The sequence below is a fragment of the Rutilus rutilus genome, assembly GCF_951802725.1.
Source record: "Rutilus rutilus genome assembly, chromosome: 4".
NCBI classification, from domain to species: Eukaryota; Metazoa; Chordata; class Actinopteri; order Cypriniformes; family Leuciscidae; genus Rutilus; species Rutilus rutilus.
In genome coordinates this window covers 1,340,550-1,368,256 of record NC_140212.1, presented here as the reverse complement: position 1 = coordinate 1,368,256, position 27,707 = coordinate 1,340,550, and the positions used below count along the sequence as shown (strand labels likewise).

Below are 27,707 nucleotides of genomic sequence, written 5' to 3'. Positions count from 1 at the left end.
GTGATTTGGAAATTCCCTCTTGATGGTAAAAAATGCTTTAGTTTCACCAGTTTTGTCCAAATACCAAATTCATGCCTCCCAAAAAAGCATTGCATTTATGGAAACTCCTGTGGCTCAGTGGTATGGATATGTTTAACCCTGTTGGGAGGATCCTTGTTTGAATCCCACTCTTTGTTAAAATGCTTTAGTTTCACTGGTTTTGTCCAAATATAAAAGACATGCCCCCCACAAAAAGGAGTGTTCATGTGGAAGTTCCAGTGGCTCAGTGGTATGAGCATGTTCTCCTGTGCGCCACAGAGCTTGTATCTAATGTAGGTGTATGAAGTAACTCAGGCTTTGTGAAAGATGGCCACTGCATCTGTGGGATTTAAACATGTTTCTGTTGCTGCTTCATGACTCTTTGTCTCAGATGTGATCTCGCCATGATGTAACCCGACAGTAAAGCGCAGTTCTTCATCCGCTCCACTCGGCGGCATAAGCGGGGTTCTCCTTCAGTCTGACACTTCTGCTGCTTGATGACAATCACAACAACACGTGTAGATGAGAAGATGACAGCTCTTAATGGCACTTTATCAGCACATATTCCAGCTCAACTGCAGATAAAACCGACACACAGACTCATAAAATGAAGGAAACGAGTGTCACGAGACTCACCTGTAAGTAACTTTCCGCTTAAAGTCAGTTTCTCTTGTCAAATGACTTGCACGAACTACATATCAAATCAATCGCTAGTTGTAGCGTTACCTTTTTAGTCTCTGAATGAATCGCCCTCTGATAGTCACACTATAAGGTGTAGAAGGGCTGTTTTCTGGACTGATGTGAGAGTCAGCAGGAGTTGTGTGAAGCTCTGATGTTCTCCTGTTGCTTCATGCTTTTCTACTTCCTGTTGTGACTGGGATATGAGAGTAAAACAGCCTCTAAAATGGTATTTCTATTCAAAATGTCCAAATACTACAGGCATGAAACAATGAAGTCAAGAGCAGTGACTAGACACTTTGCTCTTGGTTTTCATTGCGTATTATTTCTGTAATCTTGCTCTGATGTTTGTAGGTCTGGCATTCTTTGAGTTTTAGTTCGATTCAGTGTTTTCTTCAAGACAGTAATTGATGATACAGCATTAATAATGTATAACAGATTTAATTTTAGACTACTTAAAAAAAATCTGCATTTATAAGATATGCAGTGTGTAATGATGTGTTTGATTATGCCGTGACTCTACAGAATCGGTGATGTGTTGTGGAGCGTAAACCCGGCCGACAGAAGCCGAGCTCAGAGTCGTGTGACAGACACTGACTGTAATGATGGACTTCTGCTCATGGACAGGTAATGTATATGATGTGTGATTGTGTGTTTTAGTGTGCTAAACATGTAGGTTTCCATCACTTTCTTTCTGAAGGGCCTCCTCTTTGAAAAGCAAATGGTGGGAACCTAAACGGGTCGGGAGTGAAATTTTTTATATACTAATCATTTTTTTTGTTCCCTGTTGTCCAAAAGCATAACCGCTGCTGGTGACTGTGCCGGAAGCTGTGGGGGAGAGACCGCACTGGTGTCCCCCTCCTTTGGGCGTGCGCCGCTCACACACACTCCTATCGCAGAGACCCAGCAACCTCAACCTGTGAGCCACAGATCTCTTGCTGAGACGTGTGAAGGAACTTATATTTCACTATTTACTTGTGTGTGACCTATGATTTTTAAATAAACCAGTTAAAGCTTTCAGTTGTGTGATTTGAACCCAAGCCTCAATCACAGAGGTAATCATTATTCAGGTAACTCTGAAATTCATCTCAGAGGTAATCGCTCAAGTTCTGCATGTTGCTTTGGAAGAGCATGGTCATGTGACTAATCACTCCATATTTGAACTCCTAAAACACTGTTAAGATTCCAGGAGAACTGTTAAAAATGAGTCGACTTCGGTGGTTCAGCGGTAGCGGTACCGTCACTGAAGCGAAAGGTTTCCGGTTCTATTCCAGCTTGTTGTTGTGGTTTTATACTCTGTTGTGATTTCAGACTCTGTTTCAAAAGATAAACGTACCAGGAGAACCGGCCAAACTGTGTAGGCGCTGGTGGCGCAGTGGTGGAGTCATGGTATCACCTTCCCAAGGTCCATGGTTCAAGCCCGGGTCAGGTGTCTGCACACCCAGAAAACCAAAGGGGGGGGTAGTGTGTGTGTGTCCCCCCCCCGAGGTTTCGGAGTGCCTGTCGCTGCGGTTATGCTTCTTTCTAGCTTATGATTTGCTACGTTTAATAATATAATAAATAATTATTTAAAACCTTTTTATTATTCTTGGACTTTTTTTTTCTTTCTTCTTGGACTTGGACATTTCTTTTTTATTATTTTTTTTTTCTTTTTTGGACTTTTTTCACTTTTGTTTTAGAAATTTAGTTACTAAGTCTTTTTTGGACTTTAGTTGTTAAAAGTAACTGTTACTTTTAAAAGTAACTATTACTAAGTTACTTTTAAAAGTAACTAAGTAATAGTTACTAAAAGTAAGTAACAGTTACTAAAAGTAAGTAACAGTTACTTTTAAAAGTTGTTAAAAGTAACTAAGTAATAGTTACTAAAAGTTACTTTTAAAAGTAACTAAGTAATAGTTACTAAAAGTTACTTTTACAAGTAACTAAGTAACAGTTACTTTTAAAAGTTGTTAAAAATAACTAAGTAATAGTTACTAAAAGTAACTAAGTAATAGTTACTAAAAGTTACTTTTACAAGTAACTAAGTAAAAGTAAAAGTTAAAAATAAGTAATAGTTACTAAAAGTAACTAAGTAACTAAAAGTAACTAAGTAACAGTTACAAAAGTGAAAAAAGTAATAAAAAAAAAAGTCCAAAGAAAGGAAAAAAAAAAAAGTTTTAAATAGTTAGATAGAAAAACCCCTTTGGTTTTCTGGGTGTGCAGACACCTGACCCGGGCTTGAACCATGGACATTGGGAAGGTGATACCATGACTCCACCACTGCGCCACCAGCGCCTACACAGTTTGGCTGGTTCTCCTGGTACGTTTATCTTTTGAAACAGAGTCTGAAATCACAACAGAGTATAAAACCACAACAACAAGCTGGAACAGAACCGGAAACCTTTCACTTCAGTGACGGTACCGCTACCACTGAACCACCGAAGACAACACGATAAAATCAGTTCTCCTGGTACGTTTATAACTTCTATTTCAGTTTGTAACTTCAGCAAATGTTGGGCTTGAACCAGAACTTTCTGGTTTGGAAGGGAGACAACTATCCACTGAGCCACAGAGCCTGAGATGCACTGATGATGTTTTTAAGGTCATTTAGATTTGATCTTAACTTAGGTTGAGGAAAAGATGTTCATTGTGTCAGTGGGATTTGATCACAGGTCTCTGTTTCAGTGTTGTGTTTTAAGGGCACTCGTTTACCAGTTACACCACTGAGTTTCAGTCAATAAATGTGCTTTATAATCAGTTTATCTTGATTGTAGTGTAAGAACAATGAAAAAAAAAGTTTGATCAAACAATGATCCTCTATCACAGAGATTGTGTCGAACTCAGGGCTGGTTTGGCCTTTCCCATTAGATTTAATTACTTTTTTCGTAGTTCAAACCTTAAGACATACTTTTTGTCATTGTGTAAAAAATACTCAATTACAATACTTGATAATCACTGATATTGCAAGGATTTGTAATTATACTTCACTTTCATTTTCTGACTAAGAAAATATCTGTTTAAACTGAGCTAATCTTGATGAAAAACTTTTTTTGTCAAATTGATTTTATATTCAAGCTTGTTACTGCGCCCTCCTGTGGAGATTAGAGTGAATTACACCGCTGCAAATCGAGTCTAATTTCTGTTCTTCTGTTAAAATAAAATACATTCATAAAAACACAGACCAGACTTTCTCAAAGGCAAACAATTATTTTCTACTTCACAGAGCTTGTATCTAACAGTGTTGGGCAAGTTACTTCGAAACTGTAATGCGTTATTTATTACTTATTACTGTCATTTCAAAGTAATTCGTTACATTACAATATTACTGTATTTAAAATGTAAGGCATTACACTACTATTGCATTACTTTTAAGTTACTCTCACCCAAATAACTGCAAATATGGATTTGGAAATCTAAATGTAGCTTATGATGCTCAATTAGCTCATTACACAACCAGTAGAAGGTGATGTGGTATCCGACTGAGCTTGGACCCATAAGAAATTTACTATGATGTACTATAGTACATACCATGGTATACCATAGTAGTACCATGGTATTCCATAGTAGTACTATGGTAGTACCATGGTACCTTACATATAACCATGGTACTATATAGTACTTCAGATATTATCATGGTACCATGGTACATTGCATGGTACTGTAGATGTTACTATGGTACATAGTATGGTACCTCAGATTTACCGTGGTACCTACCATGGTACATACCATAGTACCTCAGATATAACTATGGTACATACTTTATAGTACTTCAGATATTATCATGGTACCATGATAATATCTGAAGTACTATACTGTACAGTATGTTACTATGGTACATAGTATGGTACCTCAGATTTACCATGGTACATGCCCTAGTACCTCAGATATAACCATGGTACATTCTGCCGTACATATTACCATGGTACATACTTCCTCAGATATAACCTTGGTACCTCAAATATTACCATGGTACTTTGCATGGACGCATGGTACAGAAATCTTTTTACTTTAAGCCCGGGGTAAACTTTAGGGTTAAACTTTAGCAAAAATAAAAATAACTAAGCCAAATATTTTTATTTTATTTTAATTATTATTGTGAGTGACTGCAGTAGTGTGGGCATAGGCCATTTGGTCTATGAACGAGTCATAGATCTCCAAAATCAGTTTTAAATGTATAATGTAATATTAATGAGATTTTTATTTAAGTAATGTTCTAATTCTAGATGTTTGTAAATGCTGCATGATTTTGACGTGGTTTAATCAATGGCCGTGCGCGTGAACTTTGAACATTCATGTCGCTTTCAAACCCATACTGTCTATTTTTCAAACACTGGAGCGGCCGCGGCGCAGAGTTGCCATGGAAACGGAGTGAAACATTTTGCGCGGACGTTTCTCCTCTGCTGATCTCGCGGTGATTTTGGCGAATTTGCATGAAGGAAAAAAAAACTACCACTTTATTCCAGGTTAACTGCTTGTAACGCGCGTTACTGACATTTGTACCGAGTAAAATATTACATTTTTCCCCCCTGTAATGCCTTACATTACCGCGTTACAGCAAAAAGCAATGCATTACAGTAATTAATTACTTTTGTAACGCGTTACTCCCAACACTGGTATCTAATGTAGGTGTATGAAGTAACGAAGGCTCAGGCTTTGTGAAAGATGGCCACTGCATCTGTGGGATTTAAACATGTTTCTATGGCAAGCCGTTTTAGCTTAAATTGTACCCAGCGTTGCACATTGCTAAATCACTCAAATTAGTAGGACAAACTGGCCTCTTCAATGACGACGATGATGATGTCAGAAAAGTGCAGGGAGAGGTCCAGAATATCCCATTGCCTCGTGAATACGACCTTGGCAGCTTTAGGCATGAAAGGGTCATTCAAGATACAAGTCCAACTCTCCTAAGACTTGTCTCACGTCTTGTGTCCGGGGTAGAAACGGTGACCCCAGATGGTGGGATTACGTCACTAAAAGTACCCCGTCTTGAATCTTCAATCTTCAAAAGTGTCAGGAGGGGATTCAGCAGCCTCACCACACCCTGAAAACAATGCATCAACATTCACAAGAGCACTCATGATTCTGAAATGTACTATTATTTTGTATACCATAAAAAAAAACAAATTATAACTGAAAGTAATCAGAATTTGCATAAATAAATCAGAATATGTAATAAAATTAGCTCTTTGAAATCGGAAAATGGCAAAAATGAAATCAGCATCCTCTAAAACCACTCATATATTGTAGAAATTGGCCATACAATGCAAAATATCTGGTCAAAATGGACGATTAAGCTAATAATGCTAATTATGCAAATTGGTCAACATATGCAAATTAGCATCCAGCAGTTTCTGTATGCTGGGGACCCATACTTCACATTTCTGCAATAAAACTTTGGTGTACTCAACATTTCCGGGTTCACCGTTGGCTACTAGACTATCACCTGAAAGATACAACAAAATATATATAATATTTCTTGTTGCGGGATTCGGGAAACGATTGACCGTCTACTTTCACTTTTGCACCTGATTCTACTGTCATTATGTAATTATATATTTTTGTTGCCATGTTGTTTGACTTATTGTTCAATAATAATAATAAAAAAAGAATATACATTTAAAGATTCGCGTCTGAACGCCCTCCTGTGGTGAATTATGTGAATTACACTGCTGTTAATTATTTCGTTGCTGTTAAAACATTTCATTAAATTAATTTATTGATTAAAATCATTTGATAAATAATTGAAAACATCTGGCAAACATGTTGATTTAAGACGAAATATATTGTTGGATGGCTAAACTAAGGGAAATCATTCTCTGTGTATTGTACTGCCTCCCGATTTGTTAAAATAAACAAATGTCTTGATCGAACGCCCTCCAGTGGTGAATTACATTTTTTATTTTTTAAATTTGATTAATATTTTTTATTTTTTCATTAAGGCGCATGGTGCACGGATAAATCATTTATAACAAACACAGCTACATTCCATTAGTGAATCTAATTTAAATAGATTTATATTTAAAGTCTCTTTCGCTTTAATAACAGAATAAATATAAGCGCGCGAAACGCCGCACGGTCACAACAGTATACATTATGCAGCGAGAATATTTTAATGTTATTTAAAGTTCTTTTGTGTTGAATAGAATAAAATATGCACTTTAATCCACGATGTATTTGTTTGCAAATGTTCAATGTTTGAACAAAAAAAACCACCTTTATTTTGGAGAACAGCTGGAATGCACTTCCGGTGTTGTCACTGTCTTCACTATCCCGTGCTTATTTACTTTCTCTGCAGTGATTAAATATGATTGTAAGCGGGTTTTACAAAGCGTCAAACCTTCTGAAGTCCAGCGGGGAGTTTTGGAGGATCTGGATGAGGAAGATGAGCGCTGATTCTTCCTCTCTGACCTTGAGAAAACAGCAGGATGGAATCAGGTGCGAACTTCTTGCGTGACCTCTGACCCGCATCGCTCGTTTTATTAATGCCAGTTAATGCTAAAAAAGTTGTCACGTTTATAATACACATTTTGTGTGTATTAAAACAATTTAACAAAAATACACCCATTGTCAACAGAATACACCGAGGACATTTTTTTTTAATTATATATAACGACAGAAAAATATGATATGATATAATATTCATAATAAATGAATAAAACGTCAATTAGAGTATACAAATCAAAGGCACTGCAAACATTTGCCATTTAAGTCGTTCTACTTGCTTTCTTATTTACTGAAGATGAAATGGTGTTCAAATTCTTCTGAAATTCGTTAAAAAAAACATGTTGGTGAAGCAGATTCATAGTGTCCTAAAATAAGAGTTATGGTTACAAAATAAATGAAACACACCAATCGATATTATTGCACAAAGCAAAATTGCATTAAAAACAGTAACATTAAAAGCATTTGGTCACTTCAATTGTCTAAATGTCATTAATTAACCAATAGTTAAAGCATTGACTGTGATTGATTATAAGTGAAGTTGCACAAGCAAAACATCTGACAAAACTTTATTAGGCTTGAATATTGTGTGATTTTGTGCGTTTGTTATTGAGGTGAATATGCATTTTTGCAGTAAAGCTGAGACTGTATATTATATTTCATCAGGTGAATATCTTGTATAGACTTAAACTTGCTCACAAGAAACTTTTGAAAGAATCATTTCAAACGATTCATTCAGGAATCAGTGGTTTAGAATGAAGCATCAGATCTGATCTGAAGTGTGTGTGTGTGTGTGTGTGTGTGTGTGTGTGTGTGTGTGTGTGTGTGTGTGTGTGTTGATTACAGGAGGATTATACTGAACAACCCCAGGAAGAGGAACGCTCTGTCTCTGTCCATGCTGGAGTCTCTGAGAGAAAACCTCCTGACAGACTCACACACACCGGACCTGCGCGTCATCATCATATCAGGCAAAACATTCAGTCAATCTAGAGAAAGATGTGTTCAGAACCAGCCGTCCCCACACACACACACACACACACACACACACACACCAGACCTGCGCGTCATCATCATATCAGGCAAAACATTCAGTCAATCTAGAGAAAGATGTGTTCAGAACCAGCCGTCTCCACACACACACACACACACACACACACACACACACCGGACCTGCGCGTCATCATCATATCAGGCAAAACATCTGTCCACACACACACACACACACACACACACACACACACACACACACACACACACACACACACACCAGACCTGCGCGTCATCATCATATCAGGCAAAACATTCAGTCAATCTAGAGAAAGATGTGTTCAGAACCAGCCGTCCACACACACACACACACACACACACACACACACACTAACTCTGTCTCTCTCTGCAGCGCGGGGTCCTGTGTTTTCCTCAGGTCATGACCTTAAGGAGTTGACCTCTGCCCAGGGTCGTGAGCATCACATCAGGGTGTTCCAGACCTGCTCAGAGGTCAGAGGTCACTTACTGTAAAGGTGCTTAAAGTACTTGAATTTGACTTGTTGAAATGTAAGTTCTGGAAAACCCTTGAAACAACAGCCATATTTACCGAGAGGACCCGGAAAAGTGCTTGACTTATTTAAATACAATATATATGAAATTATATTTTTTCGATAAAACAAATGCAATCTTTTCACGCAAAATGAACACCGCTGCCCCATAAACCAACCTACACCAACATTATAATATAAATGATTATTTATTAAAAAAATAATAGCCATTATAAACTTTGTATTTAATAAATATATTATTAAATACATTGTAAGTTGTATTTTGGATGCCTTATATCTGTAATTTGAGTTTAAAAAATCCTGATTGTCAGCGCCATATTAGGACTTTGGCGACTTCACTTTGGAAGAGAGTGAAGCGTCGTCCATCTTGTTTCGCAGTCTATGGTCAGTGCAGTTGACTAACTCTACTTTTCTCAAAGGTCATGACCCTGATTCAGGATCTCCCGGTGCCGGTCATCGCTATGGTGAACGGTGTTGCCACGGCGGCGGGTTGCCAGTTAGTTGCCAGCTGTGATATTGCTGTGGCGACGGATAAATCCACGTTCTCCACTCCTGGCGTCAGCGTCGGGCTGTTCTGCTCCACGCCGGCGGTGGCCATCGGCCGAGCGATGCCCAGAAAGGTGAATCTTCCTCTCCAGGGGCCGGAACAGCGGATTAATTATACGAGGGTCGTCAGAAAGCCTTCACTAACACTTTAAATGGGCCTAAAGAAGATAATGTTTTAAAGAAATGATCATTTAAGGACACATTAATAATAGGGCCGTCATATCGATTTATCGCATCCAACATAACATTTTATATATATATACACACACACGCATATATATATATATATATATATATAAAATATTTATATACTTGTTAGATGAAATTCATCACAATTGATCGATTTGACAGGACTAAGTAATAATAATTAATACTTACAAAATAACAATAATAGGCATAATAATACTTTTTTTTTTACTAATTATAAAAAAGACAAACATTATTTTGTAAATTACTATTGTACTGCAAATATATATATTTTTAAATTATTATAAAAAAAATTATAATATTACCATATAATGATTTATTATTATTAGCATTATTTTAACTGTTTTATTAACTCTATTTTAACTTTTATATTACTGTTGTAAATTACAATTGTATTGTAAATATTAATATTTGATAATAGTTATTATAACACCAATTATAAAAACAAGACTGAAATACACTGCTTTTGTAAATTAAAATTGTATTGTAAAATAAAAAAACATTATCAAACCATATAATAACTTATTAAATAATTATAAACAAGAAGACTGAAATATTAGTTTTGAATTAGTTAAAAATATTTTATAATTATTGTTATCAAACAATATAATAATAATAATTTATTTACAAATATTATTATTATTTTAACCAATTATAAAATGACGAAATTGAAATTGTACTGTAAAATAGAAAAATAAAAAATATTTGATTCTAATATTATCAAACCATATAATAACTTATAATTAGTATTTAAACTAATAAACAAGAAGACTGAAATATTACGGTTGTGAATTAGTTGTATTAGAAAAATAATATTCGATAATACTGTTATCAAACCGTACAATAACAATTATTATTATTATTTTAACCAATTATAAAAAAATACTAAAATAAATGACTGTTGTAATTTACAATTTTACCGTAAACTTTGATAATTGTTTTTTTTTAAAACACAAGTTGCAATACTAATATTTAGAGTAATGAAAGAAAGAAAGTATGATGATGTCCCCTCGCCGTCTCCAGGTGGTCATGGAGATGCTGCTGACGGGCCGCCCCATCTCGGCCCAGGACGCTCTTCTTCACGGGCTGGTCAGTAAAGTGGTGTGTGAGGAGCAGTTAGAGGAGACGACGCTGGCCATCGCCAGGCGTGTGTGTGAGTGCAGCCGCCCCGTGGTGGCTCTCGGGAAGAGTGTGTTTCACAGACAGATGTCCGAGGGCCGGGACGAGGCGTACGCTTGTGCTTCTGCTGCCATGGTGGAGAACCTGGCGCTGTGGGACGGGCAGGAGGGCGTCAGGGCGTTCCTGGAGAAACGCAGGCCTGTGTGGAGCAACACCGATGAGGAAGCACACATGTGACCCCACAAACACAACAAAACAATCAAGACCTACTCACAACCTTTTAATGAACGTTTATGTGACTCACACACATCTTGCTTCTTCAACTGTAATGTCTTAATAAAGGGAATAGTTCATTTTTGGGTGAATTATTCCTATTTTTAAAGGGATGGTATGATGCTCTTTTCACAAGATGTAAAACAAGTGAACATGTGAAGTTTGAGCTCAAAATACCCCACAGATATTTTATATGGCATGTTAAAGTTGTCACTTTTTGAGGGTGAGCAGTTTTTGTGTCTGTCCCTTTAAATGCAAATGAGCTGCTGCTCCCGGCACAGGGGGCGGAGCTTCAACAGCTCTTGTGTGTTTGCGGCTTTAACTTCCTCACACAGACACAAAAATGGAGAGACTCAAGAAGAAGTGACAAGATTTCTGAATGGTTAGTTGATGAATCTATGTAGCTGATGTGTAGTTATCTTCTAGTCACTGATTAGCATATTTCTGCCATGATAATCTATAAATCATGTTCAGGGGGCGGGGTTTATGTAAATTCCAGGGAGGAATGTGGTGTAGTCTCTACCAGCCGTTTGTTGTAGTCCTTTATAAGCAAATATCTCCCTTTGCTCTGAACTTTGAGCGTTGTAACTTTGCAGATGTTGTTTATGCTCAAACAGCAACATTACACACTAACTAAAGTTAGAAAAGTCAAATCATGATCAACCACCCCTTTAAATGCGTTTGCTGGTCTGAACGTCCCAGGAATGCTTTAATTAATGAAGGACAACACACACAAAAACAATCTTCAAAATAATTTGATCCTCTACTTGTTTTGAAAACATAAGTCTTTAGGAGCTCAAATGAAACCTCTCCTGACGTCTGCTGGTCGATTCCCTCCCGGACGCAGATTCCGTCGGCCAATGGGAACGCTCAATCCGGGGAGGTGACCCGGGAGTGGGCCAATGGGGTCGAAGCGTGGGCGGGGCAGAAGAACAGGTGATTGGTCGTAGTCTCCTCCGATGATGCCGGGAGGGTAGAGCGGGAGCGGGAGGGGGAGCGGGGGGGACGGGAACGGGGAAAGAGGGAAAATCGGAGGAACGTGGTGTGGATAGAAGCGGCATCTGTGTACATTCTTCACTTTATACTTCTTTTTGTAAAGCTGAGGGCAAAGCGAAGAGTCAAGTCAGCTTTATACAATACAGATCGTTTCAAACTTCATCAGATATGAGACAAATTCTCTAAAGAGATGCTGTCATTATTCAGCTCAACTGTGTAAAGTCCATCAATTATGAAATTCAGCACTATAACAACAGTGTTATTATTCAATATTGACTGAATAAAGGACAGTTCAGAAGCAGAGCTAAGGGTTTAGAAGAGCATTTATAAAAGTAATTAAATTAAGAATGTAATATTCAAGTTAGATTGTTTGGTGACTCGAGGGTCAGTGAGAAATTTTATTCACAATTATAGTAAAAATAAATAAATTGCAAAAATTCCTTTTATTATCAGTTTCAATTTGTTTTTTATTTTGTTGTTACATTATTACATCATAAAATCAAAAGTCTTGTATATGCATCAAAAATATGATTATTGATTTTTAAATTTAAAAATTATACAAATTTAGATTGTGTGATAGATATTAAATAGATATTAAAAAAGCGATTAATCTTTTAATAAGCATATTAAAAATAAATAAATAGCTAAATTGAATATTGCCATTAATGTGGTTAATTGAATGTGTTTTGATTATAATATTGCAGAACATGATCATAAGTAATTTCAGTTTTTTTTAATTATTGAGAGCCAATGCTATAAGAGATGGTTTCTAGATATGATTGACAGATGTTTTGCTCACCTCTTTCCAGTCAGTGTCTCTGTGTTGATTTCCTGCAGAAAAGCGCACTGCAAAACCACACAACACTCGTCTCAGTTACACTTCATCTGTCTGATGTGTGTTTAATGTTACTGTGTGTGCTGTGTGTCTGGTTAGATAGATAGATAGATAGATAGATATACCCCTAAAGTCTCTGTGCAGCAGGTGTCTCCAGAGTGAAGGATCTTGGGTAGCGACGTTCAGGTCTCGGCATACAGCCGACAGCGAGACGAGAGAGACGACGTCCAGGAGCCGTAACACACGCAACAGGAGCTCAGGAGGAAGAACAGCCAGACCGAACAGAGCCGGCAGACCCAGCGCTGCAACACACACACACACATCAAACACTCTGAACGGACACACGTTACCAGTTTGAACGCATGGCGAGAGGAATAATCACCCTGTCTGGCAGCGGCCATGAGCGGATACACCAGCTGATCTTTAAAGAGACGAGACAGTTTGCTTAAGTCTCTGTAGACGACGCCTGCGCTGCCGCCTGCGGAAACACACAACTTCAGCTTAAATATAAAAACATCCGTGAGCATCAAGTCAATTACCTCAGAAAATCACTTTAAACTCCCCCTGTGGTGAAATCAAGCGTTTAATGTTGTTTATACGTCTATATGTGGTGTTTTTAATATGCTTTAAGACAAACCATGTGTAAATTCATAAGAGTATTTTCTCCGTAAAACATTTTTGACCTTGTAATGTGTAATTAAAAATGTCTTTGTCCAATGTTGACAAAATATTAGGGATCTATGATATATCGGCCACCATATCGGTGTTGGCTTAAAGGGTTAGTTCACCCAAAAATGAAAATTCTGTCAGTAATTACTCTCCCTCATGTTGTTCCAACCATGTAAGTCTTTCGTTCATCTTCGGAACACAAATTAAGATATTTTTGATGAAATCTGACAGAATTTTGACTCCTCCATAGGCTTCCAGTGTGACCGAAACTCACCGGCCCAGAATAGTTATTAAAACATCGTTAAAATAGTCCAAGTAACTACAGTGGCACTACATTAAGTTTATCATGCGACGAGAATACTTTTTGTGCACAAAAACAAACAAAAATAACGACTTTATTCCACTTTTCATTTCCTTCTCTCTGGGCCTCGTAGTGTGTTTGCGCTGCGCGTCTGTGTTGCACGTCATCACGCAACACACACATGACCGGCGTCGGCCAATAGTGAGCCTACGTGGTGACGTGTAACACAGACGCGCTGCGCAAAAACACTACGCGAACCAACTAGACATCCAGAGAGAAGGAAATGAATAGTGGAATAAAGTCGTTATTTTTGTTTGTTTTTGCGCACAAAAAGTATTCTCGTCGCTTGATATACTTAAGATTGAGCCACTGGAGTCACTTGGACTATATTAACGATCTCTTTAATAACTTTTCTGGGCCAGCAAGTTTCGGTCACATAGAAGCCTATGGAGGAGTGAAACATGGCTCAGATTTCATCAAAAATAGCTTAATTTGTGTTCCGAAGATGAACGAAGGTCTTACGCGGTTGGAACAACATGAGGGTGAGTAATTACTGACAGAATTTTAATTTTTGGGTGAACTAACCCTTTAATGTTATCGGCCTGATAAGAAAATCTGGCCGATATATTAAAGCCGATAAATAATGTATTATTTCCTTCAGCTGAGACGCTTCAGATGTTCAACATGATGGGTTTGAATTGCTTGAAATATGATTGGAGCCTGTCATATCGGCTAAATAAAATGATAATGAGAACATTATTATAATTGTGTGCTTGGGAATAATACGGAAGATTCATCAGGACTTCTGTAGTAATCAATCCAGGTCATTTCTCTTGTATTGAATAATATTAAATGCAATATAAAACGTACCAGCCCAATCAGCGGTCACATAAGCCTCTGGTTTCAGCGCCAGCTTGCGAGAGTTCTCCATAGTCTTGTCCATCTTAAGAACAGCTGTTTCACAACACATAAACAAATCCTCAACAGAGAGAAGACACCTGAGACATGAGTAATAACACCTGCTGTGTGCAGATTAGGGCTGGAGCGGTTCACAGAATCCTTCGTTCGGCTCTGGTCACGGCTTTCGGTTAGATTCGGTATACATTGTTAATGTTTTTTTTCCTTTTTAACCACTTTAGAAACACCATACATCAGCTTAAATCATATAGCCTTATAATCTAGCATTCACAGTATTTAAAAAATTAGTTATTCTCAAGGTCATGTAATCAGAAAACTGAAAGAATGAGGCAGCTTGATCTTAGGAATAGATATAAATTAAATCTGTGAGATTCTGATCCAGCAAGAGAGGAGATGTTGTTCATTTCAACAGGCTTTTCATTTATTTGTTACAAGGTTTACAACTGTTGGCCTTAAACAAATTGTAGCGGAGAACAAAAACACCTTTTTGTCAAATTTAAAGAATAGGCTTTCTTGTCACTGTTACACCGTGTCCTTTACAAGTTTTTTCCTTTAAATCCTCGCTTATCGGGCTTATGCAACTTGCATAATCGCAACTTTTCATTTTCCGTCGGTCTTAGTACACGATGTAACTACAGAAGAGTCAAGTTTTAAATAGGAAAAATATCGAAACTCTTTGGTCATTTTTTTGAGAGAGATGCTAATGGTCCTGTCCGATTCAATGATCTATGCTAAGCTATGCTAAAAGTGGTACCGCCAGACCCGGAGTTCGGCTGAATGGATTTCGAAAACGGTAAAACTCAACTGTTTAACTCTGGGGGAGTTGTAAAATGAGCCTATTTCCAAAAAAAGTGGAGTATCCCTTTAACTTAGTCCTAATTTGTAAGTCGCTTTGGACAAAAGCGTCTGCTAAATGACTAAATGTAAATGTAACCAGACACGATGCGACACGTGATAAAAGGTATGCCATATTATATCAAATCTTTTCCATGTTAATCAGAGTTTTGTCCTAACCAGCCGCAACGGCGACACGTGATCACTGTATTTTAGAAACACACCGGACCCGAACAATACACACGTGTCTCGACTCTCGAACCGTGACAAGTGAACTGAACGATTATTTTCATGAACCGTTCCACACCCCTAATGCAGATTAACGCACCATTAATGACGAGCGTTTGGCCCATCGGCACAGACACCACTGACACCAGGCTGTTCTCCAGAAGTGGGTGGGCGTATTGAAGCCTGTACACGCCCCCTGCCGCCCGCCAGCCAATCGGCATCTCGCCTGAGTTCACATTAGAACCCTGAAAGGGAGAATAACCGATGTGAGACTCATGAGTTGTGCCGGTAATATGGCATATTGCAGTAATAAACATGCATGGAACGGTAACACTTTACAATAAGGTTCATTAATTAACATTAGTTAATGTATTAACTAACATGAACTAACAATGAGCAATACTTTTGTTACAGTATTAATTCATCTTTGTTAATGTTAGTTAATAATAATACAGCTGTTCATTGTTAGTTCACAGTGCATTAACTAATATTAACTTTATTATTTTAATAAAGTATTAGTAAATGTTGAAATTAATATTAACTGAGATGAATAAATGCTGTAGAAGTATTACTCATTCTTAGTTCATGTTCACTAATGTTAACTAATGAACCTTATTGTAAAGTGTTACACATGGAACTTATCATTTGCACTTACCGTAAATAATTCTAGGTGCCTTATTATACTAATTTTTTTTTTTATAACACACATTAGCTTATTTAAAAATACATTCAAATTGCAAATTCACTCTCTAACAGTAAGAAAAGTAGAAATAGCGCTAAAAAGTGAATTAACCGCTTCACAAATTAGCGTTTCTGAATGTCATGAAGAAAAAAAAGGAAGTCAAACATGTTTTCAAACAGACGACTTTTGCTTTCACTGTGGTGTATATCAAACACCAAATACTTAAACATTTTTACATTTTAATCTGGACTAAAACATGCCAGACCTGAAAAGATAAATAGATGTTGGTTGAAAATGTTCTGGGTTTTTTTGTTGCTATTCTTCATCTTCAATCAGTTCGAAACATCCATTTACTTTTGACATGTTTGATGTGTATTGTTTTATTGTATTTAAATGTTAAAGGTTCTTTTTGTTATTTGATGAAAGAAGTTGAGAGGACAGCACTGAAGTTTACTTATCTTTTAAACCTGTTTTTGTAATATAATTCAATAAAAGTTACAGCAATTATCGTGATATAAGATACGTCACATGCCTATTCAAAATACATTTAAAAGTGAAGTGTGTAATCTTTTGAATATTCAGATTTGCTGTTTTGAGGTGAGACTATGTGCCCTTTTCCTGTCTCTATGAAGCCCCTCCTTCTGAAAAGCACACTGTGCTCTGATTGGTCGGCTGGATCAGTGTGTTGTGATTGGTTGAGCGCTTCGAGTGTGTTTGGGAAATGTCCCGTCCCTTACCATAACCACCAGTTTCAACACACTACTAACTAACTCAACCAGGCCCCGCCCCTTTATTCTGCATATGAATTATTATAATGAGGAATATTGTGACGTGTTCGTTCCCGGAAGAAACACTGACACTGATATAGAGAATAACTCCCGCTGGAGGGACTTTCATGCTTAAACAGCAACATTACACACTAAAAAGAGATCCTCTTTAATTCCAGGGTTCAGAGCGAGTGTGAGGGGTCAGCAGGGGTCATTAAATTACAACATAGTTAAAATAAAATAAAATTTAGCTAACTGTGATTTTGTATATTTACATTTCTGAAATACATAACTTAGACAGATCACTCTAAATTGTAATGACGACTCATGCACTTTCTGTAAAGCTGCTTTGAAATGATGTGTATTGTGAAAAGCGCTATACAAATAAAGGTGAACTGAATTGTATTGAATCAGGTGACCTCTGACCTGTGGAAGGAAGCCGGTCTCCAGCAGCAGTAAATGCGCCGCCAGCATCAGACAGTCTGATGTGTTTCTGCATCTCGCTGAGTCCAGGAGCCTCTCGAGCGCGTGAGGAATCACTCCCTCCTCCTCCGTCTCACAGCACAGGAGCGGTGGAGGAGCGGACACACACTCCTCGTCCTCCAACCACTCCTCCATCACAGCGCTGATGCGGTCTGCGCTACCGGCCTGAGTCAGGACACACACACACACACACACACACACCATCAGGGTGTTTGTCATTTCACTTTCTTTTCTTTGGTTGTTGATGCTTATAAAATAACGCCAGCGACGCAGTTTTAGGGCCCTGGGAAATCGCTTTTGTTTTATTTTTCCTAAATTATGTATTTTCTGTTTACATTTTTAAATAAAAGTTCACAAATCAAAAAGGATGTCTAATCCAATCAACTTTAACAATTTTAAATGTATTAAATTGAACCATATTAGAGCCTTTTCAGAAATTCTATGTTGACTGTTTTCATTTATCTGGATTCTTTTTTAATGGTTTAATTCATTTTTAATCATTAAAAAATTATGTCTAATTCGTTAACAATTTACAAAAAATATTAACAAATAATAGTGCCCTATGAAATGTTTCATTTTTTTATTCTATGATTTAATGCAACTTTATAATAATAAAAACAGTGGTAATCAAATGAATGCACAACATTTTGTGTATATTATAGTTTGTATAACACACTAAATTCTAAATCTTGTATTAACAAACTTCAATATCTAATATTTCTATATATGAAGGCTATGTGTGTGTGTGTGTGTTTATGTTTGTATGGTCCTGAGATCATTATTATTTTAATCCTACTGTCCAACAGTGATATATTTGAGGGTGGGATCTCACCTCCTCGCTGGAGCCGGGTGTGTTTTCTGCTCCACTCGGGGTTTCTGGGGCAGTTTGTGTTTGCTGAGAGCTGCCCTGGGGCAAAATCACACTGATCATATCTCCAGAAACAACCCCAGCGGAGGACAGCGTCTGTCCCGTGTCCAAAAGCTCCTCCGTCCCGTTCAGAGACAGCCGGAACTCCACATCAGATCTGCACAGAAAGAGAAAGAGATGACAGATGGCAAGCCGTTATGACTTTTATTCATTTCCAGATGTAATTCCTGATGTTACTAGTAGAAATCTAATTCCTGATATCAAGAATTATCATTTTAACTAGTGAAAATGTAACGGTTGATATCAGCAATTCATATCCTGGAAATGAGTATAGTCTAAACGGCTTGCCAGTGCTTCAGATGGGCAGAAATGAAAGTGTGAACATTATATCTGTGCAATACTATCAAACCAAACTCATGTGGAAAATCCAGCTAATAATAATAATCAGCATCAAATGTTTAGGCGTATCATCTCAATTGTATGTACATCAAGCATAAACAAACAAAAAAATATGTATAGACAAGTATTAGTAAATATAAACAACAGTGACAGATGAAAAACTTGTAGAAATGTAAGCTTGGCAACTAACTGAAGCACTAAAATTAGCCACTGCAAATACACAAAGACTAACTAAACGACTAATGAAAGCTCACCCCAGCAGAGTGTCTCTGATCCGGACTCTGAGCTCGGAGAGAGTCAGTTCTGGTCCGTCCAGTTCCAGTCGCCTGGTGTCTTTGTTGATTCGGACCCGGAGCTTCATTCTAGACAGAAAACAGATCCGTAGATTCGCTTTCACTTCACAGAAACTCTCCAGAACCGCTTTTACTTTCACTAACAGCTAAACTACACAGCGATATTTCACCGTTACCTGCTGAATTTAGTTCAGTGTTCGGTGCCACTGCATATTCAAAGAGAAAAACCTCGAATTAATGTGTTAAATTAAATATTAACGAGGCTGAACAAATGTAAACATCACTCACCTTTCAGATACGTCAAAGTAGCGCTGTAACTGCAGCCGAGCAAAACTGCTGAGCGAGAGAGTGTCAAAATAAAAGTCCCGTGCCATTAGCCATTTTCTTTAAATAAATCTGCCAACTCATTGTCAAGTTTCATAACATTATTTGTCAATCAAATAGTAAATTTGTATTTAAATGTATAAATTACACTTTATAAATACTTATTTATAAAGATCGAATATATACAGCAACACATTTTTTTTTGTAATTTGATGCAAAGGTAATATAACACAAAGTATAGTCTTATATATGTAAATACATGAAAAAAAAAATTATATATAAAAAACTTATGATATAAAACGCAGGATTTACGATACAGATGACCGTTAAAACGCGTCATCATCACTGTCAGTGGAAAGGGTCGAAAGTGTGCATTTTCTGTGCTTTTAAATATAATTTAAAAATATGTAATTATTATTTTATTAATATACTCGTTATTTTACAGTGCTTTGTCAGCTTTATCCCATGTTCACTGCCCCATTTGTTGTAAGTTTATATATTCTTACTACATTAATTGCAATAACCTCGTGGAGCGTTAGGCGGCGCTGAACATCATGAACAACAAACCCGCGACAGTCCGTATAAAAGCCAACAGAAGAAGAAGTGGAAGAACCGGAGAAGCGTGTGAGGAGTGTAAAAAGTGCGTTCATTAATTGAATTTTAAAATGAGTCGCACGTATAACGATGAGCTTCAGTATCTGGATAAAGTCCACAAAAACTGCTGGCGCATTAAGAAGGGCTTCGTGCCTAATATGCAGGTAAATCACGTGTCAGAAACGCAAACGTTACACTTATGATTCAGTGACGCATATAGAGAATCTCATCATTACACCAATAACACAATTAGTAGTACTCAGTACTTTACAGTACAGCACTTTGTGTCTGATTGAATTAAATGTGGAATGATGTTTGATCCTCAGGTGGAGGGTATTTTCTATGTCAATGATCCACTGGAGAAGCTGATGTTTGAGGAGCTGAGGAACGCCTGTCGCGGTGGAGGTGACGTCACGACGTGTTACTGAGCCATTTGTACAAACAACATTATAACAGTAGTGTGAAGAAGTTCATTTACATAGTCATCAAAGTTTGCAACATGGTGATTAATCTCAAAGCTGATTGGCTTAGAAATTAAATACTTCAGGAACTCAATCAAACACGCCTGTCAATCAATCATAGTCATAAAACACACCTTGTGCACAGACTCAAGGTTCATCAACATTATGTGTGGGGTAAATTAACCCCAGAAATGGCTATGAAGTGCAAAATTCATGATAATAATGACATGACACATTAAAGCATTGTTTTAGCCAACAGAAATTGTAATTGCTCATTTGAATAGAACATATAAACTGAGTCAGCATTAGTGAAAGATGCTCTTGATGTGTTTTCACAGGGTTTGGGGGTTTCTTGCCTGCTATGAAGCAAATCGGAAACGTTGCCGCCCTGCCGGGAATCGTACATGTGAGTTAAATTAGCAGGATTTGAAATACATAACCTTGCTTTCAGCAAAAAAAAAAAAAACCTTAAACATCTCTTACATTTCAGGTATGTAGCGCAGTAACTCGAGAATGTCAAAATAAAAGTCCCCTAGCACAACAAATATCATAAATCTGACAATTACTAATTTTGAAGTTTACAACTTATTTGTCAAACAATCAATCAATTACTATAATTTATAAATATCTACTATATAAAGCCACTATTTTGATTTTTAAAAGGTGTTTAACTGTCGTAGGTCAATTGTATTAATTACTAAATGGGGGTGCATTTGAACAGATGGGTCGTTGACCAACAACATGGATGTTTTTTACTTTAAAGTGTCACCGGCCCACCGGCGGGCCCAAATCCATTACATATTTTCAATAAATTACAGAGTCGTCGTAATTTATCAATTTGCAACAAGAATATTTTCATACTCCTAAGGCGTGTTCAGACCTTTATTTTGAAATAGTAATGAACATGAAAAATCATGAAAGAATGGTAGAAACCTCAGTTTGTTTTCATGCCAAGACTTCAAAAGATAACATCCATTCAAATTTTTTTTTTCTTGAAAAAAAGGTCTGAAAATGTTTTAAATATAAAGAAAAAACAATAGATTCACCATTTGTGATGTGGCAGCGAGCTATAACGCACATGTGTTCTTTTTATGTTTATTAGAGGTTGAATTCATATAAAAATCTGCCAAACTTCCCATACAACTTCTGAATAGGATGTCTACTTCATAGATTGTATGAACATTTTGGAAATATATGGTTCAGGTCACTCAAACCACATATGGAAATGGTGGCGCCCTTATATGGGCAGTAATGGAGTCGGTCGTCACCTAGTGAAAAAGATTGGTACTGCGCCCACACACAATCTCACTGAAAGCTCATTTTTTGAGATATCAACCTAAAATTTTAAACACAACTTGTTCAGATTTTTTGACTTTCATTTTCTTGCAGTTTTAGAGTTCACCATGTTTTAAAAATATATATATTTTATATAAAATATGAATAATAAAATTTTTACGTTGTACATTTTCATAAACTACAACTTCTGTAACTTTTTATGTTTCACTTTCTTAATCTATTTCACTTCAAATGTCTTCTTTAAAACAAGACCAATCTTACGTCTATATTGCAAAGCAATCTTGAATTACAACCATTTAAGTTCGGAAAGTCTATTCAAAAAAAGGGGGGGTGGCACTTAAGATTAATTATAATTTAGGTGCATAAGTGAAAGTATACGTTTTATTCCCCCCCCCCCCCCCCATCATTTTAAATAATCTAATTTAGCAGTGCTTTGTCAGCTCAGTCTGTTCACTGCTCCATATGTCACTGCTCACGGTCTCCTGGTTCACATGTGTTTGCAGCGCTCTATCGGCTTACCCGACGTCCACTCCGGATACGGGTTTGCCATCGGGAACATGGCTGCGTTTGACATGTCAAACCCGGATGCTGTGGTCTCTCCTGGTACGTAATGGATCCGCCTCATCCTTATTCTAGTTTATTTTACATAAATCTAAATATCTGAAAGTAAAGCTTAAGTTCTGTGTATTTCACTGAGTTTCTTTCTTATAAAAATGCCCTTAAAATGATAAAGTAAAAATGCAAAAAACCTTTTTGCTACAATAGAAGAATATGACTTAAATTAATTTTCTACAAGGTTTGAAATGAACTTTCTACATTTAAATTGAACTGACTCGTGTGTGTGTGTGTGTGTGTGTGCAGGTGGAGTGGGGTTTGACATTAACTGTGGCGTGCGACTCCTGCGAACGAACCTGGATGAGTGTGACGTGCAGCCGGTGAAGGAGCAGCTGGCCCAGTCCATGTTTGACCACATTCCCGTCGGAGTCGGATCCAAGGGCGTCATTCCGATGGGTGCAAAGTAAACACTATCATTCCCATTACACTAGCTCAAGAAAGCTCTCGTCTTTATCTCGTTTATTTGTTCTGAACTTACTTGGCAACAGCCAGGTATCCAAATGTTTATGACAAGCTGAGCCATATCGCATTAATTATCACGGACGTATCGCCTGCAATGACTAATGCGATATGGCTCAGCTTGTCAGTGAACTACGGCTCTGTGTAGTAAATGCCGCTCCATCTGAAAGCAGGTGATGGCGATTTACTACTAATCAAGGAACCGGCTTTATTGACGAGATGCGCCTAACAATGTCATGAGATATATCGCCCAGCCCATATATATATATATATAAATATATATATATAAATTTTTAATGTATTTTTAATCAGTGCTACATGACTAGAGAAATCAGAAAAGGAGGGTTTTTTTTATTTTTTTATGCAAAAATATGCGTTTATGCTGTTAGATAAAAAAAAATTATAAAAAAAAAAAGGTAAACATTAGAAATTCCAATTCAAATAGTATATAAATAATACTAAAATAACCGTGTCTCAGACTCAGGACATGTAAACCTAGCTCTAATGGCACAGGCTTTAGTAAGGGGTGTGTGTGTGTGTGTGTGTAGAGATCTGGAGGAGGCTCTAGAGATGGGTGTTGACTGGTCGCTGAGGGAGGGATACGCCTGGGCCGAGGATAAGGAACACTGTGAGGAATACGGCCGAATGCTGCAAGCCGATCCCAACAAAGTCTCGTCCAAAGCCAAGAAGAGAGGACTGCCACAGGTACACACACTCTTACAAAAACTGCAGCGTGCTGGTGTGTTTTACGGTTGTATAAAGTAGCGATGCACTGAAATATTATCATATATTTGGCCAAAAAAAATCAATTGAAACCGTTTTGGAGGGCCGAAGTCATTGACAGAAACATCATGTGATCGATGGATCAGGTTTGGGCTGTGGAGAGACCGCTTGTTAGTGTCACCAGGGTTTGAAATGAACACCCGGGTCAAAATCAACGGTGCCGGGAAACGCTGTCAATTCACGAGCCAATTTGACGTGTCACTTATGTTTACTCACTTTGCTGGGAAAGTTTGTGCAAGACAAATCTGCACAAATATATATAATTTAATATATTAAATACAGCGTATTGCACAGAATCTGCTCATATCTGCTTACTTGAACACACACACGTCACTACACAACACATAACGGCACGCTTGTTCATTTGCATTGAAGCAACAGTGAAGATTATAAAGCATTTGGTGGACAGAAAACACATTATTTTCTAAAGTCCTACTTTTTTTGATGTTCTTTGTACTGTATTAATCTGTCCTCCTAAAACACATTATGGTGATGAGGATGAAAGAGGGAGGAGAGGACATCTTTTGACAGGATTTTGTTTGAATAAGAAATGTATGAAATCCAAATATATATATGTGTATGATGTAGTTAGTTGTATGTCCTTTTGTTTTTTGTTTTTTTGGCTAGTAGAAGTTCTGAATGGCCGGTAACTTAAATTTAGTAGCCAAATTGGCCTGTGAGTGAAAAAGTTAATTTCAAACCCTTAAAGTTGATATAAAATCTGCCTTATAAAGCAATTGAAATGTTTCTGTATTATTTGATTAATTAATTGATTATTAAATGTGTTTTGGTTTTTGCCTAAATGAAGACTGGGTGCAGCACTAGTATAAGGTCTTGTTCTCTTGCTGTGGTGTAGTTGGGGACGCTGGGTGCAGGAAATCACTACGCCGAGATTCAGGTGGTGGACGAGATCTATAATGATTACGCTGCGAAGAAGATGGGCATCGACCACAAGGGGCAGGTGTGTGTGATGATCCACAGCGGCAGTCGAGGCCTCGGCCACCAGGTGGCGACAGGTGAGCGTCAACTGATCTGTGACTGAATTTAAAGAGGCCATATAATGCTCTTTCACATACTCTTGTTTTTCAGGCTCTACTAGAACAGGTTTTCCTGCTTGAATGTTGATTATTCTCCTCATATTCTCCATTGTTGCGGCTCCTCTCTTCCCAGTCTGTCAGTAACGCTCTGTTTAGTTCCTGTATCTATGAAGCCCCTCCTTCTGAAAAGCACACTGTGCTCTGATTGGTCGGCTGGAGCAGTGTGTTGTGATTGGTCGAGCGCTTCGAGTGTGTTTGGGGAAATGTCCCGCCCCTTTTACCATAACCGCCAGTTTAACACACTACTAACTCAACCAGGCCCCGCCCCTTTATTTCCCACCCTTCTATTGGTGGATCTCATGTGAGTGACAGGTTGCCCCGCCCTTGTCATCAGAGAAGAGAAGAGTCGCTGTAAGAGGGAGTGGAAGTTGTTTGGAAGTTGTTTGGAAGTTGTTTGGAAGTTGTTTGGAAGTTGTTTGGAAGTTGTTTGGAAGTTGTTTGGAAGTTGTTTGGAAGTTGTTTGGAAGTTGTTTGGAAGTTGTTTGGAAGTTGTTTGGAAGTTGTTTAGCTTTTGAGGCACATGAATTGCACGGATAAATCTTTTAGAAAACTGAGAATCGTCAATTTTGATTTCATGGTGACTTTAAAGTGAGCATCATTTTATGTTTACATTTTAATCATTTAGCAGACACTTTTATCCAAAGCGACATACAAATGAGGAGAGCAATAGAAGCAGTTAAACCAACAATAGGACTATGAGAGAGCTATGTAAGAGCTATGAGCCTTCCCAGTTTAGTCTAAAGGTCCTTGCTCACTGAGTACGATTTATTTATTTTTTGCACGTTAAAAAATAAATATGACCTCGCGTTGTCGATCACGTTTACACACTGCCTTCGCAACTTCGTCCGTCATAAAAATAATTTGGATTGGGTTTGATTTTCTGTGTTTTCGTAGCAAGCATTCTGAGGTGTTTTGGCAGAGCCACCGAATGACGAATACGAGAAACCGCGAAGGACCTTAATGCAGTTATTATTTTTGTAACGTTTAGATGCTCTGGTTGCCATGGAGAAGGCGATGAAGCGAGATCAGATCGTGGTGAACGACCGTCAGCTGGCCTGCGCCCGCATCTCGTCTCCCGAGGGTCAGGACTATCTGAAGGGCATGGCGGCCGCCGGGAACTACGCCTGGGTCAACCGATCCTCCATGACCTTCCTCACCCGACAGGTCAGCTCAAACACTCGTCAGAAGAACACGTCTTAAAGGTGCGGTGTGTGGTTTTTAGCGGCATCTAGTGGTGAGGTTGCAAATTGCAACCGACAGAAGTTACGGTGGCGACAGGAAGTGATGTCGTCGTCATCTGAGACGGCAGAGAGTAGCCAGTTAAGCAATGAGGTTTATTTATAAAGATAAATTAAGAAATTAGGTTTACTTGATTATTCAGTAATTAACTATTCTTTGCACGAAGAACAACAGTGACGAAACGCACTCTGTAGTAGTTTGTCCGTTTAGGGCTCCTGTAGAAACAGTGGCGCAAAATGGCTATTTCAATGTAAGCGGACCCGCGGTGTGTGTAGAGAGAAATGGCTCATTCTAAGCTAATAAAAACACAACGGTTCATTATGTAAGGTCTTTATACACCACTGAAAACATAGTTATGTTTATTATATTGCATTTCTGTCAACAGATCCTCCTAAATATCACACACTGCACCTTTAAAGGGATAGTTCACACAAAAAATTTAATTCTGTCATTTACTCCCTCATGTCGTCATCTTTGAGACACATATGAAGATATTTTTAATGAAATCTGAGAGATTTCTGTCCCTCCATTGAAAGTCTATTCACCCAGAACTCTCAAAACATTCATACATGGAAAATGTTTGAGTTCATTTGAGTTCAAGTTTATGTGAATAAAAGCCTAAATTCAATCTCTTCATCATATAAAGCGATCGGGTCTCTTTTAAAATTTGGACTGAACCACTAAATTCATATGGATCAATCATTTTATCCCTTAAAACTCATCTTTGATCACATTTAAAGGTTTTTTTTCCTTGAAAAAAAATTCGTCATGCCTTAAAATATCTTGAGTGTAACTCGACACCCTTGCCTTTAGTATACGAGGCTCTATGAATATGCAAATGAGCCCCACCTCCACTCACTCACTCAGCTCAGAGATCCACTGGTTGACGATCACACGTTGATCTGATTGGTTACAAGGTAGTTTGTGACGTCAGAAACGCCAAACTGTGTTTTTGAGACTGTCTTTGTTTCACTGCAGTTTTAAGGAGGAAATACTCAGCAATGGTGTCGACTTATGAACTTACACATGCTTTGTCTTAAAACACCACATGGACACAAACAACATTAAAAGCTGGATTCTCACCACAGGGCGACTTAACTTTTGGTAGTGTTACTATTGCATTGTGGGATACTGTGTGCATACAGGACATCAGCATAAGGTTTTGCTGTTGAACGTGTCCGTACTGACCTTCACTGCAGGCCTTCTCTAAAGTCTTCACCACGACACCCGACGACCTGGACATGCACGTCATCTACGACGTCTCGCACAACATCGCCAAGGTGGAAGAGCACATGGTGGACGGCAAACAGAAGACGCTTCTCGTGCACCGGAAGGGCTCGACACGGGCGTTTCCACCACACCATCCGCTCATACCCGTCGACTATCAGGTGACTGAGCAAACCTTCAAATCCTTCAGCATTTCTCACATCATCAGTTTATTCGCTAGTTTAGAAAATGGTACTAAAATATGAGCAGAACTCAGTTGATATTTGACTGGTTTTGTCCGTCCTTCTGTTAGACTGTCTCACACATGAATTATGTTGAATATCTGTCAGCTGTTAAATTAGATAATACCAGTTTAGCTCAACCAATCACCAAGCAATGCTTCATTGTGTTCAGTCTGTGTGTAAAAAGAGCATTAGCAATTAAAGACAACACACTTCAGCAAAACATGATCAGCTCAAAGTGTCCCATCAGTTTTGGTCTCAAATGTTACTGGTAGTCTCTGTATGAAGATATTTGGGGTAT

The 27,707-nt window shown here is 37.9% G+C and overlaps 3 protein-coding genes across 5 annotated transcripts in view; 2 read left to right on the top strand and 1 right to left on the bottom strand.

The window, feature by feature from the left end:
- Positions 1–492: 492 nt before the first annotated feature.
- On the top strand, positions 493–10,899 carry echdc3 (enoyl CoA hydratase domain containing 3). Of its 2 annotated transcripts, XM_084407199.1 has the most exons (8): positions 493–656; positions 1,222–1,323; positions 1,495–1,615; positions 6,971–7,110; positions 7,963–8,084; positions 8,516–8,613; positions 9,092–9,292; positions 10,449–10,899. In XM_084407199.1, the coding sequence occupies exons 4-8, from the start codon at positions 6,980–6,982 to the stop codon at positions 10,779–10,781; spliced, it is 885 nt and encodes a 294-aa protein (XP_084263325.1). In that variant the 5' UTR covers positions 493–656; positions 1,222–1,323; positions 1,495–1,615; positions 6,971–6,979; the 3' UTR covers positions 10,782–10,899. The 2 variants fall into 2 exon arrangements, with proteins under 2 accessions (XP_084263325.1, XP_084263326.1); XM_084407200.1 differs by lacking the exons at positions 493–656; positions 1,222–1,323; positions 1,495–1,615 and having other exon boundaries at positions 6,867–7,110.
- Positions 10,900–11,493: 594 nt separating this feature from the next.
- On the bottom strand, positions 11,494–20,355 carry fbxo7 (F-box protein 7). Of its 2 annotated transcripts, XM_084407198.1 has the most exons (12): positions 19,939–20,355; positions 19,379–19,423; positions 19,267–19,296; positions 19,052–19,159; positions 18,363–18,555; positions 17,474–17,695; positions 15,699–15,843; positions 14,489–14,572; positions 13,031–13,126; positions 12,774–12,950; positions 12,613–12,659; positions 11,494–11,916 (listed from the first exon to the last, which is right to left on the bottom strand). In XM_084407198.1, exons 4-12 carry the CDS (start codon positions 19,156–19,158, stop codon positions 11,614–11,616), a joined length of 1,374 nt encoding a protein of 457 aa, XP_084263324.1. In that variant the 5' UTR covers position 19,159; positions 19,267–19,296; positions 19,379–19,423; positions 19,939–20,355; the 3' UTR covers positions 11,494–11,613. The 2 variants fall into 2 exon arrangements, with proteins under 2 accessions (XP_084263324.1, XP_084263323.1); XM_084407197.1 differs by lacking the exons at positions 19,267–19,296; positions 19,939–20,355.
- rtcb (RNA 2',3'-cyclic phosphate and 5'-OH ligase) overlaps positions 20,033–27,707 on the top strand; it is a 10,213-nt gene continuing 2,538 nt past the window's right edge. The window contains exons 1-9 of the mRNA XM_084407196.1: positions 20,033–20,172; positions 20,335–20,413; positions 20,808–20,875; positions 22,269–22,368; positions 22,627–22,783; positions 23,388–23,544; positions 24,479–24,638; positions 25,708–25,883; positions 27,158–27,346. Of these exons, the coding sequence (XP_084263322.1) occupies positions 20,080–20,172; positions 20,335–20,413; positions 20,808–20,875; positions 22,269–22,368; positions 22,627–22,783; positions 23,388–23,544; positions 24,479–24,638; positions 25,708–25,883; positions 27,158–27,346 (1,179 nt within the window). The 5' untranslated portion in view covers positions 20,033–20,079. The remainder of the gene's footprint in view (positions 20,173–20,334; positions 20,414–20,807; positions 20,876–22,268; positions 22,369–22,626; positions 22,784–23,387; positions 23,545–24,478; positions 24,639–25,707; positions 25,884–27,157; positions 27,347–27,707) is intronic.

Bases quoted from the DNA above. Each gene is read 5' to 3' on its own strand.
- echdc3 (XM_084407199.1), top strand. From the start codon at position 6,980: ATGATTGTAAGCGGGTTTTACAAAGCGTCAAACCTTCTGAAGTCCAGC. The intron at 8,085-8,515 runs GCAAAACATTCA...CTCTCTCTGCAG, and splicing joins GCGCGTCATCATCATATCAG to CGCGGGGTCCTGTGTTTTCC. The intron at 9,293-10,448 runs GTGAATCTTCCT...CGCCGTCTCCAG, and splicing joins GCCGAGCGATGCCCAGAAAG to GTGGTCATGGAGATGCTGCT.
- fbxo7 (XM_084407198.1), bottom strand. From the start codon at position 19,158: ATGAAGCTCCGGGTCCGAATCAACAAAGACACCAGGCGACTGGAACTG. The intron at 18,556-19,051 runs GTGAGCTTTCAT...CTTTCTGTGCAG, and splicing joins ATCAGAGACACTCTGCTGGG to ATCTGATGTGGAGTTCCGGC. The intron at 12,660-12,773 runs GTATATCTATCT...GTGGTTTTGCAG, and splicing joins GCTGCACAGAGACTTTAGGG to TGCGCTTTTCTGCAGGAAAT.